A 20,526-nucleotide genomic window follows, 5' to 3' on the forward strand; every position below is an offset into this window, starting at 1 on the left:
AGAGGAGGAGCATGCGCTTGAGCCCATAGCCCAAGAGGAGGAGCATGCGCCTGAGCCCATTGCCCAAGAGGAGGAGCATGCGCCTGAGCCTTCTGTCGCTGAACTAGAGCGACAAGAACTAGAGAAGGCAGTGGAAATCACGGATACCACTGAACCAGAAGATTCTAGTCTAGAAGAAGAGATCATAGAACTTGATTATCCGGAAAGTCCTTTAGTTTCTGAGGGGTCTTTTTCATCACCTTTGTCCCCTGAAGTGGAGCACAGAGAAGAGCCCATTCTGCCATCACAAATGACATTCACACCTGAACATGTCTCTTTGTCTGAGGAGGAAAGAGAGGAAAGCGAGTCTCTTTCTACTGATTCTGCTTTTGTATCTGAGTATTCGGTCCCACAGGATCTGAACCGTGTGCCAGAGAAGCAAGAAGCCGAAGCAGTTTCTCTCTCTGATGTGAAATCCCTCTCTGAGCCTGCGGTTTTTTCAGAGGAGGATGACGAACGCGAGTCTTATTCCCCAGCTGTGGCATCTGAATCTGAGCTCTCTCTCTCTGCATCCACCATCGAGAAGACATCAGCATCCCAGTCTCCGCTCTTTCCCCCAGTTACTCCAGACCATCTGGTCCTATCTGGAGACGAAGCCTCAGAGAGTAGGTGGCAAACACCAGAGACGGCGCCTGCTACCGAGAATTCAGGTCCAGTGCGTGCTGCGCAGGAGTCGCCGGCGAGAACAGGCGACCGTAAGCCCCCATTAAAGTCCCAAGATGTTTCTGAGCCCATGATTCTGGCAGAAGAAAAGAAAGAAGAAATGGGGCCACACCTCCCAGACGTGGAAGCCATCTCTGAATACTCTCGTTCTCCATCGTTAACTGAGAAGGCTTCGGAATGCCCCGTCCCACCGCCATCCCTGGCTGCCACACTGAGACACGCAGTTGTATCGAAAGATGGGGATGGAGAAAGTGAACATGTCACATCAGATTCGAAACTGCCGTCTAAATCCTCAACTCCCCAAAATGCAACACAGGAATCCCCCCGGAAAGCAATTGATGACATGCCCCAATTCAGACCACAAGGCATTTCTGAACCCGTGACTCTGTTGGAAGAAGAAAAGGGAGATGTTGGGCCATCTCCACCGGATGTGGAGTCTGCATCTGAGCATGCTGTCCCACTGATCGAAACTGAGATGCTTTCTGAATGCCAGGTCCCACTTCCTTCAGCTGCAGCGTCTGAACGTGTGGTCCTACCAAAAGGAGAGACCATAGCAGACCAGCGGTTCTCGCTGTCCTCCACACCTGCTTCTGAACGCTCATTACCAACACCATCTGTGACACCAGAGTCCCAGGAGGAAGACATCGTCCCCACATCCCCTCTGCTTCTAAAAGGTGCCTCCTCACCCACCACTCTATCGGAGCTAGAGCAGGAAGAGGGAAGCCTCGGGCCCTTCTCCCCTGATTCTGCCTTTGCGTCCGAGTTCTCCTTCTCCCCCTATCCGACTCAGGAGACAGAGAAGAGAGAGCTGGGGCGTGAATCTCCACTGTGTTTGACATCGCCATCTGAGCATACTGTTTTGTCAGATGAAGACACGGAAGAGGCTGAACTTTTTTCCCCAGATTCGGCGTCACTACTTTCCGTCCCACCGTACAGACTCCCAGAAACAGAGCAAAATGAGAGCCAGCCAGACTCGTCCCTAGCTACAAGGTTTGCTCCAGAATCCCCCTACTTCTCAGAAGCAGACGAAGAAGAGTCAGGATCAACGGCGCTCACACCTGTGCCCGAGCCTTTTGATCCTTCACAGGAACAGGAGGCCAAACCCTTCCTTTTCATGCCTGTACCCGAAGACCTGAGCCTGCCACCTTCAGCAAATAAAACGGGCCAAGCAGAGAGCATCCCAGATGCTCCGACAATCTCAACATCTGTATCTGAATATCTCATCCTGGCCCAGCAGCAGAAAACGCAGGCGTCTCGGGAGCCTGAGGCAGAGAGTTTGGTACCACCACCTTCAACCAGCAGATGGGAGATGGGAGATGTTAGGAGTAGTTCAGCAGCAGCTACGATAGCCGCTTCTTCATCTGCACCGTCCTCGGTGGTAAAGGAAGAAGCCGAACCTGGTTTGCCCACATCTCGGTCCTCAGTTCCACCTGAGTTGGCCCACGTCCTTAAGACAGAACAGGAACCCAAGGCATCACCCACTCTAAAATCTGCACAGGAACAGATGGCTCTGCCAAAAGTCAGGACGGAAGAAACTGTGCCGGATTCTCAAGAAGCAACAGCACACACATCACAGGATCAGACACCAGAGCCTCGGCGCCCAAATGTTCCGGGATCTGGGATGAAATATTCAGCTCTGTCTGACTCGACAGAGGAGCCAAAGGCGGATGTCAAACCCGATTTAGCTCCAACTGTGACTTCTGAACTAGAACGCAAGGTGTTGTCAAAGAATGAGCCCGAAGTAGCAAAGTCATATTCACCTCCAGAGGAAATAGCTGTTTCTGGACATGAGGTTTTATCTGGAGAGAAAACGGAAGTGAAACAGGGTTCCAGAATAACCAGGGAGCTTCCTGCAGCCTCGTCGGGAATAGAAAGGGAAGTTGAACATCGCCCCCCTGAGCCACCAGCATTTTCAGCTTTGTCAGAAGAAATGCGGGAAGAACCCACAGCCAGCTTTTCTGCCGCCACAATGCCAATAACTAAGCTTGATTCAAATTTAACTGAATCAGGCAGAGATGAAACCCTGACAGATTCATCTCTCACCAGCCCCGAGGGACACCAGGGCCAAAAGAGAGTAGGGAGGAGTGAATTAGGAAGAGGCTCGCCGCCACTCATTCCTTCGGTAGCCGGGCGCTCAGTTCTCATAGGGGAAGAGAAAGAACCAATTAAAGAAGCCGCTGCTGTCATTGATAGCTCCTCATCTGGAGGTTCAGCTTGGCCAGAAGCAGAGCAAGAAATGAAATTAGGTTCACCTCCGAGTCCATTATCTCTATCTGAGCATTCTGTTCAGTCAAAAGCAGACACTGAAGATGTTAAAGCTGAGTTACCAGTATCCAAAGCGTCAGCAGATGTTCCTGGGGCAGCCAGGGCAGAAGACAAACAAGGCCTTCCATTCCCTCCAGATCTCGATTCTGAACGCTCAATTTCATCCCAGAAAAAAAACTTGGTGTCTGTCTCAGAGGTGTCAATGCCTCAACCCAAACTTCGCACCAAGTTGGGCAGTGAGGTAAAGAAAGAAGACGGTGAGCTTTTATCAGCCTCACTGGCACCCAAGCACACAACTCCAAACGACAAGCCTGAGGGGGTGAGAAGGTCTCCTGAGTCTGAAAATTCAGTGTCCGAAGATTTAGCCCCAACATTACTGGCCCACGGGGATGAGATAAACAAACAAGCAGAGGAGACATCTTTGGTCCTGAGGGGTCTCCTGTCAGGAAAGCAAGAGCTGATAAAGCTGCCTCCAGAGCCTGAGGAGAAACACAAGCAGTTATCAGAAGCAGCACCTGCTGGGTCAGAACTCGTTGGTAGTAGAGGCAGAAGTGGATCCTTAAGCATAGAACCAGTACAACCCCTTGTACCTGAACCAGGGTCTTCTGTCTTAGAAATGAGAACCACTGAGCTTAGGAGCAGAGGAAAAGACCAAGAAGAAGACAGGAAGTTCCCTGTGTCTGCCTTATCTCTATTAGAGACTGCCTCTTCTGACCTCCCTGTAGGGCAAAGGGAGCTTGAAAAAACCCTGCATGAGGGGCACGTTATTAAGGTGCCTGATGTGAACAGCTCTTTCACAAAGAAATCAGATCTGGATATCCAACAACTCTCAGATAGGAAAGAGAATTCGGAGCAGTCCAAATCATTTATGAGAACAGAACTTGCCGATGTTACAGGAAGAAAAGTAAAGGAGACTCTCTTTTCTCCCAAGGATAACACCTGGATTCTGGAGAAGCCAGATGACTTGGCCAATCAGCACGAAGATAGAAAACCAGGGTCCAGGCAGCTGGAGTCCTCTGCTAGCAATGATCTGATTCCAGGGGAACTTGAGGCTGCTCCATTGGATACAGACCACAAATCTGGAATCAGAAAGCAGGTGTCCCAAGCTGTGGAAAAAACCCATTTGCCATTGCAAGACCAAGAATCCACCCTTCATGTATCTCATAACAGGGAAGAAACCTCATCCACTGAGACTTCCTTTTCGGAAGAAATAAAGTTGCTTCAGGAACCACAGCTTGTGGTTCGAGCTGGGAAGGTGGAGGGAGGCAGAGCAGAGGAGAGGCAGATCAATTCTCTTACAGAGAGTGAAAATTTGATATCAGAGGAAACAAATGCAGAATTTCCCAGGCCTTGCAAAGAAGAAACTCAGGAAGAAATCAAACTACCTCTTGAAAGAACTCTCCATAAACCAGAGCCTGGCCCATCTGCGGAACAGGTAAAGGCAGAAGCTCCCCCGATTCCCACCAGAGCAGCTCGTTTTCCGGCTGAAGTTGCAGAACCTACACTGGACAAAGACCAAGAGGCAAGCACAGCACCAGTGTCTGGTGAGAAGCCATCTGGAGAACCGAAAGGGGTTCCGCCAAAGGCTGTAAATGATGCTGAGGAAAGGAGAGAGCCAGCCCCAGATGTGAACATGTCCACTCAAAGTAAACCTGTGCCTGAAGTCACAGCAAATGTTACACCTCAACCCCTAAAGACACCAGAGGTGACACATAGGCCATCTGAGAAGTCATTGGTGGCTGAACAAGGTCTTCCTGCAGAGAAGGGGAAGAAAGGAATATCGTCCTTCAGATCATGGATGTCTAGTTTATTCTTTGGATCAAGCACTCCCGATAATAAGGTCAGTGACAAAGAAGACTTAGAAACGCAGCCGAGTCCCTCTGTAGAGAAAGCAATGACAGCCATGGACCAGAAAAGTGCAGTTCCTGCTGAGGTTAACACAGCTGAACTGGCTGAAGAATCCAATGGTGTGTCAGTTAAAGCCAGCAAAAATCAAGACCTTAAAGAAACACCCACATTGTTATCAAGTGCAGAAGTTTTAAAACAGCCCGAATCCAACTCTGAAAATTACAGGAAGAAGGAAGCTCCAGGCTACCTGGAGGCGACCAGGGTAAGCTCAGCTACATCAGCTGACGACAAACATCTTGGAATTCAACCTTGTTCCCCAATGGGTGAGAGACTGGTTATGGAAGAAGCCCCAAACACTATTCCTCTTCGTGTTACTGAGAGCCAAAGACACCAGAAGCCACAAATCTCTCCTCCATCTACATGGACTATTTCTGCTCTTAAGGAAGAACCAAGCAGTGATCGCAAAGAAACATTGTTCTTGTCATCTGACAGAGTAGATAAAATGCCACAAGAGCCCAAATCAGCTCCATCTGACTTCACAGGGGTGAAGGACTCAGAGAAGTCAGCACCAGTGATCTTGCCAGTGGAATTAAAAGGCAGTTTAATTGATTTCGCTGAAGACAGACTAAGAAAAGAAATGCCAAAGCCCACTTCTTTGAAACACCGTGAAGAGGAAGTCGAACGCCCAATGGAGGAGGATAGCTGGGACATCAGATCGCTTTCCCTGGCAGAGAAGAGGGAGCTGGCAGAGACACAAGAAATCATGGCTCCCTTGGAGCTTAGGGAAAATAAGGTGGCAGGAAAGTTGCAAATGCCACTGGAATCTCGACCTTTTCAATCTCAAGAATCAAAAGCTACTGAGAAGCTGAAACAGCGCATCTCTCCAGCTGAAGAGCTCACAGAAAAACCCAGCATGACTCTTGCTTCTGAGGAGAGGAGAGGAGAGGAGCAGCAGACACAGGCATCTTCAGAAGGAAAGCAGGGACACCAGCCCTACTCTCCAACTGCAGCCCTGCCTCTGCCCCGAGCATCAACTGTCTCTTTGGGTGAAGCCCAACCACCTTCATTGGTTAAACCAACACCAGTTACTGAACAACCAGAATGCATGTTCACAGAGGTATACCCAGAAATTAGGGACAGAAAGGCAGCAGAAACCCAACTCCATGCCCTGGAAAGAAGTATAGTCTTAGTAGAAAAAACCAAGTCCTCCCATGTAAAGCCTCCCCATGGGGAGGAAATGATTGGCCATTCTTTGACTTGGAGAGAAAATCTGGAGTTGGAGAAAGCCAGTGAGGATAGGGAGGGCCTCAAAGAGGAGAGGAGACAGTTGTTAATGCCAGAGTTGTCCACTGGTGCCTCGGTGGCTGTTGCACTTGAAAGCATGCCGTCAAGGTCTCTCTCTGAGGATGCTGAAAGCGCACCAGAGCACACTCCTGAGGAAGCAGAGCATTTGGGAGTACCACTGACTCAGCTGTCGCCTGTAGAACCACAAACTCTTGTTTCAGGAACGTCTCTAGAATATACAGTGAAGAGACCAGAAACGTGGTTGGAGAGGCCTACAGTGCACACCATCCAGACCTCTACAGATGGCCTGACCGGGATGCCGAAACAGTCTGCTCTTGTTCCAAAGCGTCCCTCAGAAGCTGTGGAGGATGCGCACAGAGATGAGCCACTCTCTTCAGCCGCGAGCAACTACACTCAATTTATGCTTCATGCATCAGCCGTCAGCGCTGACGGAACAACTCCCATGAAAGGCTCATCCAAGGAGCCCGAAGGCACCTCAGTAAAAGACGAAGAATTTGCAGTAACCAGCAAGCCCGCCGGACTTTCGGAGGATCAGAAAAGTGCCTTTAGTATCATTTCCGAAGGCTGTGAGATACTGAATATCCACGCTCCCGCCTTCATCCCTTCGGTGGATCAGGAAGAAAGTGAACAAATGCAAGATAAGTTGCATTATTTGGAGGAGAAAGCCTCATTTAAAACTGTTCCCCTGCATGATGAGAGCGAGACATTTGCTGCCCGTAAGACACAGAAGGGCAAGTTAGAAGACTCTCATAGGGAAGTCACATCGCTGGTGGAAAGCAAGGCAAAGGAAGCTCATAAAGCGAAAGAGGAGAGAGCCACCGAGCCAGAAACAGGAGACTTCACTTTTATTCAACCCGCAGCTTCCAGTGAAGAGGATTATTTTGAAAAATACACGTTAATTGATTATAACCTCTCCCCAGACTCAGAGAAACCGAAATTAACTGTTGAGGGATTCTCAAAGGAAGTCACGGAAGCAGAGGCTTCTTTCCCAGAGAGTTCAGATGAACGCGCCCTGGAACACGAATATGACTTAGTTAAGTTAGATGAAAGCTTTTATGGGCTAGAAAAGGACTACAGTGAGCTATCTCAGACAGAGATGCAAACGTCTTTGGTCATCCAAACACCAGGCGATAGAAATGTTCCGAAGGCTATCAGTAGAGATGGGGACTCCAGATCTCCTGGGATGCCTTTGTTTGATGTGGACGAAGGGGTTCTATCAAGAAACCAGATATTCCCTACCACCGCCAAGGCTGTCAATCCTGAGCTTCTAGAGGAGCCACCCGCGCTTTCATTTTTATATAAAGATCTGTATGAAGAGGCATCTGGGGAGAAGAACGAAGAGGAGACGGCCTCTGAAGGTGGCAGCGCAGATTCGGAGGCATCGTTTCCAAGGAGACATTCTGACACTGATGATGGGCCAGGTATGTATTTTGAGAAGTACGTACTCAAAGACGACATTCTTCACGACACATCTGTAACTCAAGAAGATCAAGGCCAAGGCCTGGACGGAAAACCAGTTGGCGAGTACGATTCACATCAGCTGAGAGTTGCAGAAAGGGAAACTGGCAGAAAGCCTGACACTGGTTTTTGGGAGAAGAATCTGGAAGAACAGCAAAAGGCTGTTGGCAGGGAAGGAGACTCCATAGGCCACATGGCGACCCACAGTGAGGTGGCGATGCAGCAGAAAGCTCCCATTACAGAGGAGGTCAGAGCAGTCACCCAGAAGATGAGCTACGCAGTTCCATTTGAAGATACCCTTCATGTTCTGGAGAGTGTGGATGAACCAAGCAGTCAGGGTAACGAAGCAGTAAATGCCAGTCCAGAGGTCCAGCTGAATGTCCCAGTACAGGTGTCTTTCCCAGAGGAAGAATTTGCAGCTGGTGCCACTTACACTCCAGAAACGCCACAAGCAGAGTTCATCCCATCTGGGCCACGTGAAGAGAGGCTCCGCAATATCCCTGTCCAGGATGAGTATGAGTTCGCCGATTCTCTGAATCAAGACGTGGTCAGCCGAGGCATCTTCTCAGAAGAACCATCTTCAGAATCCACACCCGAAGATGCATTATCTCAAGGAGCAGAATCGTCCAAGCGTACCAAGGAACATGAATTCATGAAGGAAGAAGGACCTAGTATGTCTGCCGAGCAGAAAGAGTTGGACGGAAGGAGGATAGAAAATGACCGGCCTGCACCAGAGTCCGTTACAGATAAGGCCCAGAAGGAACGGACGAAGGCCCAGGTTGACTATTACTGCTACACCTGCAAAAGCCAGGTCTCTGAAATGGACAAGGTGTTGGGTATCCACAAAGACCACGAGGTTTCCGCCCTTGACACAGCTATAAGTGCTGTGAAGGTAAGCAAACTTAACACAAATCACACATGTGCACTGGGTTGCTTCCACGCTTTCTTTAAAATGACCAATATTTGGTATTCATTTTAAGCACAATGTTCTGGAAAAAGTGTGACTATTTCCCTAAGAACTTCGTTAAGACGACCTTATCTATTACTCTTACAGGTATATGGTGTGTTGGAGCATTCATCTAGGTGCTCAGGATATCAAGAAATAACACGGGGGGGGGGTCATTGCTATCGAGGAGCTTACTATCCCGTAGCAAAGACCCTTAATGTTATAAAAAAGGAAAATGGGTTTTTTTTGTTTGTTTTTTGTTTTGGTTTTTCGAGACAGGGTTTCTCTGTGGCTTTGGAGCCTGTCCTGGAACTAGCTCTTGTAGACCAGGCTGGTCTCGAACTCACAGAGATCCACCTGCCTCTGCCTCCCGAGTGCTGGGATTAAAGGCGTGCGCCACCATCGCCCGGCTAGGAAAATGTTTTTATTCTCAGTAATTATACATTTTCTTACAAAACAAGTTAATTTCTGTCATCAATAATATTGTTTTTTAAATATGCATCTACTGCACTGGCCGATTCTAGCCTAAGTGTTAGGACATTCTTGAAACTGTAAGATTTTGCTTCTCATCATAGCCACCTCCCCAGGGATGCTGTTGAGAAGCATGGAGTCTTTGTTCACTCATCTTCCTCTCAATCGGCTATTTTCACATCTCCATTCTACATGGAGCATCCAGAATGATCTTAAAATTAGCTAATGTGCCAGGCCAGTGTTGAGGTCTTTGTATGCAAAGTACATTTTATTCTCATAGCTCCCCATCAGTTTGCGGATAACGGCATGGGCTCAGAGAGGTTAAGTGGTTTGCTGAAAGAGACAAGAGAAAAGCTGGGGCTGATACCCAGGTTGGCCTGACCTTGGGGCTTACGTTCCTGACTGTCTGTCCATACCGTTAGGGTCAGTGTCTGCCATCAATGGTTCTCAAATGATCCTTCAGTAATGTTGCTGATAAATAATTGTCAGGATCATTTTAATTAAATATGATTGCATTTCAGAATCTGGGTATTTTTTCTTATCAAATTAATTCTCTTTTATTTCTCTAGGGTGAAATTTCATTGACATTTTTTCTGGTTAAAGTTTGGAGGGAAGGGTGAGGCAATCTCTGTTATGAAATCTCACATATCAGGTGTATTAACTCCACAGAAATGTGCCCATACCTTTTAATTATGTTTTGTTTTTATCTAAGTTTTGCCAAAATGTTGACAATTTTAAAAGTCCAAAATTAATACTCTGATCTCTTCAGATCATATAAATCTTTCAATTAAAAAAAACAATTCAGAAGTAGAATGATGATGTTATCTTTAAAACAATGTTTTAAGAATTTGTTTGTTTGATGTTCTCTAAAGAATGTGGGAAGGATAAAAGTTAGAATCAGTGACTAAAGTCAGGAAGGCCTGCTTTTTTCCCCATTAAGTTACCCATGAAAATGAAGAGTTGAAGACAAATTTCAAAGTAAGAAAAGCTGGAAGCTAGAGAGATGGCTCAGCAGTCAAGAGCACTTGCTGCTCTTGCAGAGGATCTGGGTTCAGTACCAGCACCCATCTGGTGGCTCACAGTCACCTATAACTCCAGTTCCAGGGAACAGAATGCCCTCTTCTGATCAGGCAGGCATGTTTGCACATACATATATGTAGGCAAAACACACATATACATAAATAAGTACATCTGAAAAAATTAAGAAAAAGGGATATCACAAAAAATGGTAACTTGAGAATTGGGTGGCATCTTCTAGGTGGACTTTTGTGCCTCCTCCGAGACTGTTGGCTGCGGTTTCCTGAAGCCCCAGCTCTTCCTCCTTTTTCTACCCCCATCATGGTGATTGTCTTCATTAATTCATCTTCATCCTTAATTCAATTCTTTCCCACTTTCCTGGTGTTTACTGGCCTCCTGTTCTATGTCAGGAAGGATGCCAATCATTGGGAGTGATAAGGAAGGAAAGGGAAGGGTGGAGATGGTCAGCCCTGGCCTTCAGGAGTACAGGATGCTGAGAGACTAAGCTTTAGGAAGCTCAGTATCAGAGGCAACGTGGGAGGACCAGGGGAGGCGTCTTTAAAAGCTTAGCTTAGCTTTGATGAGGTAGAGGCTGTCTGTTAGTCAGTGGCAGAGAGGACATTATAGAAATGGAAACTATAAGGGAAATATGTGTGAGAAGAAGCTACAAAAACATGCAGCCATGTGTCAGGAGCCTAGGGAAGTGGGGGGGCGCTAGGGAATTGAGATCTACAGGAAATTAGAGGCCCCTAGAAGAGACTTCATCATGGAATGTCATCGCCATTCTAGGGGCACTTGCAGCTCTGTTGTTCAGTTTTGTTTTCTGTTATGTTTGTAGGGCCAGCATACCACACCACTAGGCTTAGAACTATGGCTGAAGTAGGAACCCTTCTCGCCACTCTATAAAATTTCCACATGGTTGCCACTTACTGCAAACCTTGACCTTTCCAAGATGGTTGGAACCTTGAGATTTAGTTGACAGTCCTCTGTATCACTCGGTGTGCTAGTGTGTTGGCTGGTGGTACCCCAATCACCCTCTCAGCTCTATCAGGCACATTGGGGTTGCGCATGCTCATATGAAGAAACAGCCAAGGCAGGAAAGGTCAGTTCAGCCCAAAGGCTGTGTGTTACTTGCTTTTCTTGTTGCTGCGAAAATGCCTGACACTAGTAACTTTAGGGAGAAAGGAGGGGTGTTATTTTGGTTTCAAATTTCAAGTGTATAGTTCACCGTGGGGAAGCCATGGAGACAGAAGCTAGGGACAGTGGGTCACGTTGTATCTACAGTCTATCTAGGTGATTCTAGAGCTTGTCAAACTGATAACCAACACCACAGAGTTCTACTTCAGACTGTAGAAAACTTCAGGCATTATGAACAGTAATAATTCAAATGGAGAGTTTATTAAACAAGAACACCCATGCGCATGTGTGCTTACATTTATGTGGAAGTCAGAGGAAAACCTCAAGTATTTTTTTTTTCAGGAACTAGCCACGTTTTTACTTTTAGCAAGGTCTCTCACTTTCCTGGAAATCATCAAACAGGCTAGGCTGGCTGACTAGAGAGCCAGGAATCTGCCTATCTCTATCTCCCTATTTCTGGATTAGAAGCAAGCACCACCACACACAGCTGGTTTTACAGTGGTTCTGGGAATCAAACTCTTGTCCTCATTCTTGCAAAGCAGGTGATTTGCCAACTGATCTGCTTCTCCAATGCGACAAAACTTGGCTGTCATACATAACTGTGTTCAATCCATTAAGAAGAAACAGCAAAAATACCCAAAATTTGATTTGTTAGTGAATATGGTATAGTAAATCTCTACAGAGATATTAAGGGAACCAGAATGCCCTGATTGAAATGTTTTCCCCCGATGTTATTCAGTGAAGACACTTTAATTCTTCCCTTCAGGTTCAATTAGGAGAATTTCTTGAAAATCTACAAGAAAAATCCTTGAGGATTGAAGCTTTTGTTAGTGAGATTGAATCCTTTTTCAATACCATTGAGGTAAGTTAGCATCCTTCTTTCTATTTGATCCTGCTTTATTTACTGTAGCAACAGTAAACTATCTGGAATTAAATTGGTGTGTGTATTATAAAGTGTATGTTGTGTGTAGTATGTGTGTGGTGTGTGTGTGGTATAGTATGTAGTATATATGTTGTATAGTGAGTGTGCATGTATGTATTATGTGGTGTGTGTGCTCAAGAGTGTGTGGGAGGGGTGTACTATGTAGTGTGTATATATGTGTGTGTGGAGTATAGTATTTGTGTGCATGTATGTGTTATGGAATATTTGTTTGCACTGTGTGAAGATGTGTCATTGTGACTGGTTTATTAAAAAGCAGAATGGCCAATAGCTAGGCAGGAGAGGGTAGGTGGGACTTCCATGCACGGAGAGGAACTCAGGGAATGGATCTAGGTGTGGATATTAGCCAATGAGACATAGATGTACAAAATGAAGTACAGGTAAAGAGTCACATGACAGAACTTAGATTAATAGAAATAAGTTATGAGAGCTAGTTGGGCAAGTCTAAGCCAAGACCAAGCTTTCAAAATTAATATTAAGTCTCTGTGTTATTATTTGGGGGCTGGAATCCAAATAAAATTGAACAAGAAAGACTAATTACATGTATGTGTATTTGTGGTGTACAGTGTTTGTGTATTGTGTGGTATAATATGTATGTATGTATGTGTATGTGGTGCATAGTGTGTGTATGTGTGTGTGTTATAGAGTGTGTGTTGTATAGTATATAGTACATATCTTTGTGTGTGATGTTTTGTGTGTGTGTTTGGTTCAAATTGTTGGCTATCTTAATTCAAAGTGAGGTTCTTATAGTCTCCCCTCCCTGTGAGCAGTGAGATTGCTTTATGTTTAAGAATGAAGGATTTTCCTCTAAAGATGCTCACTTCCTGGGGTCCTGGCATGCAAAGGCAGATGCTCCCTGAGAGTGAGCCCTCAGACAGCTACTAAGATGTGTTACTGCTTCTACTGCATGGGTGAGAGACGAAGATACATCATCTCCACCACTTTCCTGCCTCTCACCACGTGGCCTCCAGAGATGCTCTGCTCACTGACTTGAGTCTTGTATCTGGGGCCAATGGTGTCTCGGGCATCTCTGAACACACACACTTCTGGCTGTTATCTTCTTCCCTCTCTGTGAAGACCATGGGTAGGAACATTCTGTCCTCATTTAGAGGTGGCCCAGATATCTGCGGCTGTCAACCAGGACTGAAGAAGGCTCTAGGACTGCTCAGGCTGACTGTCCAATCCTTGCTGAAACTGTAGATCAGTGAATAAGTGCTTTATTGTCCCCTCCCCTGTCACGCTAGTGAGGATAGCCAATAGCCAATTGTCTCCCAATGGACAATAAAGTTTCTTCCAAGGTGGCAAAACTGCCCCTCCCAGAGAACACTGGTGCAGAGGAGGGAAAATCACAATCCTCCCCAGATGGGATTTTCTTTTCTTTCTTTTTAAATTTTGACATTTCTGGTCCTTTTGGTGGTATTCTTACAGTAAATTCCATTGCAAAGCTAATTACAGCAAAGTCGATAGAGAAGCTGGAAGTTTAGATCATGTTCTTAATGTTTGACTCATTTGCTGGGATATCAGAGTCCAGTTCTTCCAAAGCAAAAAAAGATGAGGGGCAAACAAAGGTGTTACTTCTCTGTTCAGTAAGAAGTGCTGTCGTCCTGTCCCGCTAGGAAAACTGCAGCAAAAACGAGAAACGCCTGGAAGAACAGAACGAGGAAATGATGAAGAAGGTTTTGGCACAGTACGATGAGAAAGCCCAGAGCTTCGAGGAAGTGAAGAAGAAGAAAATGGAGTTCTTGCATGACCAGATGGTCCACTTTCTGCAGAGCATGGACACGGCCAAGGATACCTTGGAGACCATTGTGAGAGAAGCTGAGGAGCTTGATGAGACAGTTTTCCTGGCCGTAAGTACCACAGGAAGCAGGCCCGATGCTTGGTGCTGATGCCGAAACAAGGCTGCTTTGAAAACTCATTCTAAATTTGTTTATAAACTGGGTTCAGAGGCACAACCCTGTAATCACAGCGTTTGGGAAGCCGGGCAGCACAACCCCAGGTACAAGTCCAGTTGGTTCTATACTTCAAGGCTCTGTCTCAAACAACAAATGAAGCAGTGGGGTGTGGGGGCACATGACTTTAGTCCCAACACTCTGTGAGTTCAAGGCCAGCCTGGTCTGCAGAGTGAGTTCCAGGACAGCCAAGGCTACACAGTGAAACCCTGTCTTGAGAAAAAAATAAAAGCAAGAAATGATTCCAAAGCAAACCCAGAAAGGTCTGTTTCTCTGGGTGACAAAGTTCTCTGGTCATCTATGATGCTTCCGCTACAGAAAAGGTCCAGAAACCCTAGTGGTCCGATTTCCTAGATCCTGGAGAGATCCATGGGAGGAGGCTGCCCTATCATCATGCGACCAGAAGGCTGATGCTTTCTGAGATTGGAGAACCCCCTCACAGTCTTATTTATGCTTTTCCTGCCCAGCCTCCTGTGATCCAGCATCCTAATGCTGGTCTCTGGGTCTGTCCTATGCACTCTGGCATCTGAGGTGACCTCTCATGTGGCATTCCATCTGTCCTTACCAAGCAGCTGACATTAACATTTTGCTTCCCTCTTGATGTATAAGGGAGACTTAATAGAGACACCTTCATCAAACAGGACAGGGATATTGCGAGGAGCATCTTCCTTGTGACAAGTTTCATTAAGTCAAACAAGGCACTAGTGGAGAACAATCCTCTCCTGGATGCACCTCAGGTTGTTCCTCATAAATCCCTAGAATGTTCCTGAAGATGCTGGTTCTCTACACACTCATGATTAACCAGGACTAATACAGATGTTTCCCCAGAGAACAGACACAAGCCTATTTGTCAAGTAGAAACTCTTCCCTCTGTGCTGAGAGGGGACCCCCTCCTTTCAAAGCCCCCCATCTTCTCAGAACTCCCAGTGAAGTTGGGAGACAGACTGAGGCAAAGACAGGCATTATAAAATCTCATGATTGGTCCCTGGAGACACCTCTAGCCAGGGCAAATTCAGATCAAGTGACTATGGCCATCCTCAAAGGAGAATTTAAAATCATCACATGGCTTTCTGTTTAATTGAGGCAGAGCTTTAATATGTTTAAATTAGGACCCTCTAATGAAGTATGACATTAATAAGGCGCTTTGTGCTTCATAGCAACCTTTGTTTAGTGAGAATATTCCTTTCTCTCTAGGAGAACAGATTAGGAGGGGAAAACATTTGTTTCTGCTTTTGGTCATATTTATCTATCCTAGAAAAATTGGAGACTATTGGAAGCAGAGAGAAGATAGTCCTTCAAGATAACTGCTAGTTCCATTATATGTAAAGCCCACACTGAGCCATCTTTTCCTTGCTTTCCAGAATTCTAAAATATTTGTCAATAAATAGAAGTAGACTACAACAGCTCGCCGTCAGCCTTGCCTATCAAAGAGAGCAAGGCAAACTGCTGATGAAGGCCTCTCCCTCCACACAGCTCTCACCCGCTCTAAGTACCTCTCTAAGTACCACCTTCCCTGCTTTTTAACCTAGGTCCCAAAGACAAATGGCCTCAAGGATGCTTAGGGGGAAAGATTGCTTAGCATGTTTGATCTTGATGCTTTTACTCTCTGTTGTTAATTAGCGTCTCTCTCTCTCTCTCTCTCTCTCTCTCTCTCTCTCTCTCTCTCTCTCTTCCCTCTTCTCCCAACCCAAGTCGTTTGAGGAAATCAATGAAAGGTATATGCAGCATGGTACCCTGCAGCAGGGCTGAGGAGAGCATGGTGGGATTTTTGGGGGAGGGGCGGGGGTGAGCTGCCAATTACAACAAACACATCACTAGAGCTGCTGGGTTTTCGCTCTTAGACACAGTGCCTTTAAACACTAAATGACAGCTTCAGGAGAAAATTGCATGTGCTTTGGTTAAATAACAATTATCATAGTGTAGATTTTTAACTGCTTTCCTGAGATGTAGTCTATATTTTCGATCTAATCTCAACTATCTCTCCTGCTACTGAGTACAAAAATAAAACTTATAAGTGATTAGATTTATTGGCTAAATATGAGCATTTGAAGCAATCATTCTTTGCTGCCACGGACCATTTTAGGACTTCGGTTGCCCCGATGGCATGTTCACTCATCTTCTCTTTGGAAGATAGCTCTGCGCTTACCCTCCTCGTTCTGCTCAGCTAGTCGAATCAATCTTACCCCTTGGTTGCACTCTGTTTTGATGATGCTCCTATCACTGGTCTAAGAGATTCTTCATTCTTCTGAGAGGCAAGGCGTCAGCATGATTGGAAGTGGTGTGTGTGAAGACACAGACATCAGGTTTCTGTTTGTCTCCTGGATCATCTCTGCTGCCATCCAAACACTGATCCAACCCCTTTTGCTTTTGTCCAACAGCAAGAACTTGAGCTCTCTCATGCTTGTTGAGCCCAAGTAAAACCTGTTTTATGATGTTAGTGGAATCGTAAATGTCCATTTTTGAGTTATAAATATTATCTTGGGCTTATTTCTACTGAAGTTCAATGGCTAAGAGTAAACAGCTGAGACTGAAATTGGAAATATTTATCTGGAATGTATATAAAAAAGGAGTTTAAATAGGAAACCTGATATTTTTCAGATAACTGAAGCCACAGGAATAAATCTTATTTACTTATAATATAGTGCCAATATACTTTATAAGACCTATATAAGGATAGTGTTGGCAGTAGTTGTCCAAAGTTTAACAACAGTGGCTGTACTGTAAATAGTCACTTGAGGAGCACTAACCCCGCTGATGCTAAACCGGGTGTGGTGGTACATACCTTTAATCCCAGTGCTCCAGGCTTGAAGTAGCAGATCTCTGAGTTCAAGACCAGCCCAGTCTACAAAGAGAGTTCCAGGACAGCTAGGACTACACAGAGAAACCCTGTCTCAGAGAAAACAAAAGAAAACCAGCAACTGAAACTTGCTGTTGCTGCTGCTGCTGTGTGATTCTTAAACCCTAGCAGTAGGGCTTCATTGGTTTGAAGTGTGTCTGGGCGTTTTCAAAGTTTCCTGGGTGACTGTGATGGAGAGGCATGCCTGAGAACCTCTGAGTGAGAGCAGTCTGTTCTCAGACCCAGCAGGTTCCAGAACTGACAGTGCTAGACTCCCCTGGAGTCCCAACTCCACTCCTTGGAGGGTTGTAGGTTAGTGTGAGGCTCCTTACTTGAACTTAAAAATCAGTAATGTAAGAATAGGTGGACTCACAGTGCCGCTTGACATACACTGAATGATATAGATGCAAATTTAATTATTTTTATCCCTTCCATATGTGTAAGGTAATGATCAGGAAGAAAACTTGGTGGCTGAAAACTTATAAACGCCTTTTCTCTAAAAATGCTGAAGGATGGTTTTACTTTTCTGGATACTTGATCATCACTAATATGAATGACAGCCATTGCATACTAAACACCATTTCTTTGGTGTTATGTTTTAACATGGTAATTTATATGTCATTCTAATTAATCCCTTTTTCACTCCCAACTGACAATGAATTAATCTTTACTATTGCTGCATATCACAAGGGGATATACTTGGGATAATCAATATTTTTCCTTTTTATTATATTTTTATTATTTAAAATAACTTTTAAATTTAAATCTACATCAATCATATTCTTGCTCTCAAGTCCTTCTAGATCCTCTCCCCTCCATATCCTACCTACCTAACTTTAAGTTCTTTCTCAAACAAACAAACACACAAGCAAACAAACAGAAAACCAATGCAACAACCTCCCAAACAAAAAAAACAACACAAAAGAACAAACCATAAAACACGAAACTGCAACCAAATAAAAGCACACACAAAAATCAGTGGAGTCCATTGTATGTTTGTCAACTACTCTTGAGCATGAGGCCTGCCATGGAGTAGTTGATAGACTCAGTGTCATTCCATGGGAGAAAACTGATTTCCTCTCTCCCAGAAGGTGCAAATGACAGTTCAGTGTTAGCTAGTGGCCAGGTTTTCATTAATTCATTCATTCGTTTAAAAAATAACAAAAATAATATACAATAAGATAAAACAGAAACTATCACATCAAAGGTGGACGCGACAAACCAGCAGCAGAAGGAAAAGAGCCCAAGAGAAGGCACAAGAATCAGAGACCCCCCCCTTGTTCACACACAGAGTGACCCCATAAAAACACTAGACTGGCAGTCATAATATACGCCCCGAGGATCTCATGCAGACCTGTGCATGCGGCCTCCATCTCTGTGAGCTCATATAAGCTTTTGCTCTTGTTGATTTAGAGGGCTTTGCTTTCTCAGTGGCTTTCCCCTCTAGCTTTGAACTCTTCCTGCCTCCTCTTCCTTGGGGTTCCCTGAGGTATGGGGGCGGGGTGAGGGATTTGGTGAAGGCATCCCGTTGAAGGCTGAGTGTTCCAAGATCTCTTTCACTATCTGCATAGTGTCTGGCTCTGGGTCTCTGTATTGTTCCCATCTGCTGCAGGAGGAAGCTTCTCGAATGATGACTGAAGAAGGCCCTGATCTATGAGGAGAGCACAAGATCTCCAGGAGTCATTTATCCCCTGCATTTTTTTTTCTGTTTTCAGACCAGCATTATTTGGCTTTATCCTAGGTCTCTAGGCTATCTGGTCCCTGGTTCCTGGTCACCCAAGCAGTGTTGGGCATGAGTTCCATCTCATGGAGTGTGTGTGAAGTCTAATCAGTTACTAGTTGGTGTCTCCCACAAACTTTGTGCCACCATGGCCCTAGCATATCTTGCAGGGTGGACACTATTATGGATCAAAGGGTTTGTGTTTATGTCTCTCTTTTGGTACTGTGCACAGTACACTGCTGTAACAAACACCAGGATGTAGGGGTGGAGACTAGGTAGGCATCAGTTTGATATCTCCATGTTCAATGAGTTGTGTAGGTGTTGGTATAACCAATATTTTTATGTAGTGAATTAAAGGACAACACAAAGCTAGATTTTGTAGAAATATGAGCACATAAAGAAAACACTATGAACATGAACATACACACAACTGTGAGTCTTCAAGATGGCTTCTACTTCCTCTCTATAGGAAGTGCCAAGTCTAGTTTCTTATTTTCTTATTTCCCCGCTTTTTTCCCTCACTTCATATCTCTGAAGACAGAGCTTTTATATTAATTGATTTTTTGGCACTCGTATGCTTCAATTAACGAATGCTGTCAAGCATATTTAGACCCAACATTTGCATATCTTCAACACCACATTTTTGCTTTACAAATGCTGCTGTGTTGAGGGGATGCATTCCCCTGGGTGTCTTGTTCTTCTGTCCTATAATAGTGAACAGGGGAGTCTCCACCATTGTAGGACTGACTTGTAAAAGGATATCAGCTATCAACTTGCTGTTAAAATTGAATGGGTCGGTGTACAAGAGAAAACTCAGACATTTTACTGTGGTATCTACAGGCAGCTTCTGCAGAGTTAGTCAGTGAAACATATTGAGAAGACTTAGTGTGCATATTGTCCACAATTTTTTTTATTTTTATTTTTTGGTATGGGTGTTTTGCCTACATGTATGTTTGTGTATAACATGCATGCCTCATGCCCAAGATCAGAAGAGGGCACTGGAATCCCCTGGAACTGGGTTGTGAGCCACCATGTGGGTACTGGGACTTGAACCTGGCTCCTCTGCAAGAGCAACAAGTGCTCTCAAGAGTTGAGTATCCTCTCCGGCCCTGATCACCACTTAAAAATTACAATTTTTCCTAGTTTATTTTTATATTCTACACCCCAAAGCCTTAATATGGGCTTTTAATCTCCTCCATCTAGGTTGGGGGGGGCTGACAATGAGGGCCTCTCAACACATGCTTTATTGTGCCCTCTCTCCTCACCTGTGGAGAGGGTACCAACTAAGCCTTCCTCCTGGAGCTGGTGTGGGAGAGGAGATGGCCTGGCTCTGCATGCTTCATAGGACCCAGCCTCTGTGGGGACTGCCTGCCTTGTGTGCTGGCTCTGATCTTTCCTCAGTGGCTAGTCAGGGCTGTCTACCCGTCCCTTAGGCAAACAATTCTGTGACTGCCCTTATCCTAAGAGATAAAACGGAAATTTTCAGGGTGTGTGAAAGGCTCTTCCTCCCCAAGTCACAAAACTTCCCTTCTCACACCCGGCTCTGTTTTTCAGCACCCATGCGTGCTCTGCTCTATAGTGAGCTGCGCTCCTCAGCATCTCCGGCTGGTGCTCATGCCATTTTCCCATCTGCAATACCTTTACTCTCTCTCTATTGCCTCAGAAATTCCTGCTCATTTTTAATACCCCGAAGGCCTCACTGAAGCATCCCCCCCAAATCAAATAGTAGTGAATTTGATCATGTTTCACAGTAGTAAGCATAGAAGGGACTCTAAGCCATTTCACAATCTTCCCCCCTTTATTGTAACACCAGATTTACTAAGCCCATGAGACCCTGATTTCTACACAGACTAAACCATTGGCCTCTTATTAAATCAAGATATATTTACTAAACGCCTACTACGTATCAAGTAAGGCATTGCGCTAAAA

General features: G+C 45.3%; 1 protein-coding gene across 1 annotated transcript in view; it reads left to right on the plus strand.

Annotated features, from left to right (window-relative positions):
- Cmya5 (cardiomyopathy associated 5) overlaps positions 1-20,526 on the plus strand; it is a 95,550-nt gene that overhangs the window by 41,067 nt on the left and 33,957 nt on the right. The window contains exons 3-6 of the mRNA XM_026783828.1: positions 5-8,470; positions 11,916-12,011; positions 13,706-13,939; positions 15,734-15,756. Of these exons, the coding sequence (XP_026639629.1) occupies positions 5-8,470; positions 11,916-12,011; positions 13,706-13,939; positions 15,734-15,756 (8,819 nt within the window). The remainder of the gene's footprint in view (positions 1-4; positions 8,471-11,915; positions 12,012-13,705; positions 13,940-15,733; positions 15,757-20,526) is intronic.

Source organism: Microtus ochrogaster, chromosome 19 (genome assembly GCF_000317375.1).
Source record: "Microtus ochrogaster isolate Prairie Vole_2 chromosome 19, MicOch1.0, whole genome shotgun sequence".
In the NCBI taxonomy this organism is placed as follows: Eukaryota; Metazoa; Chordata; class Mammalia; order Rodentia; family Cricetidae; genus Microtus; species Microtus ochrogaster.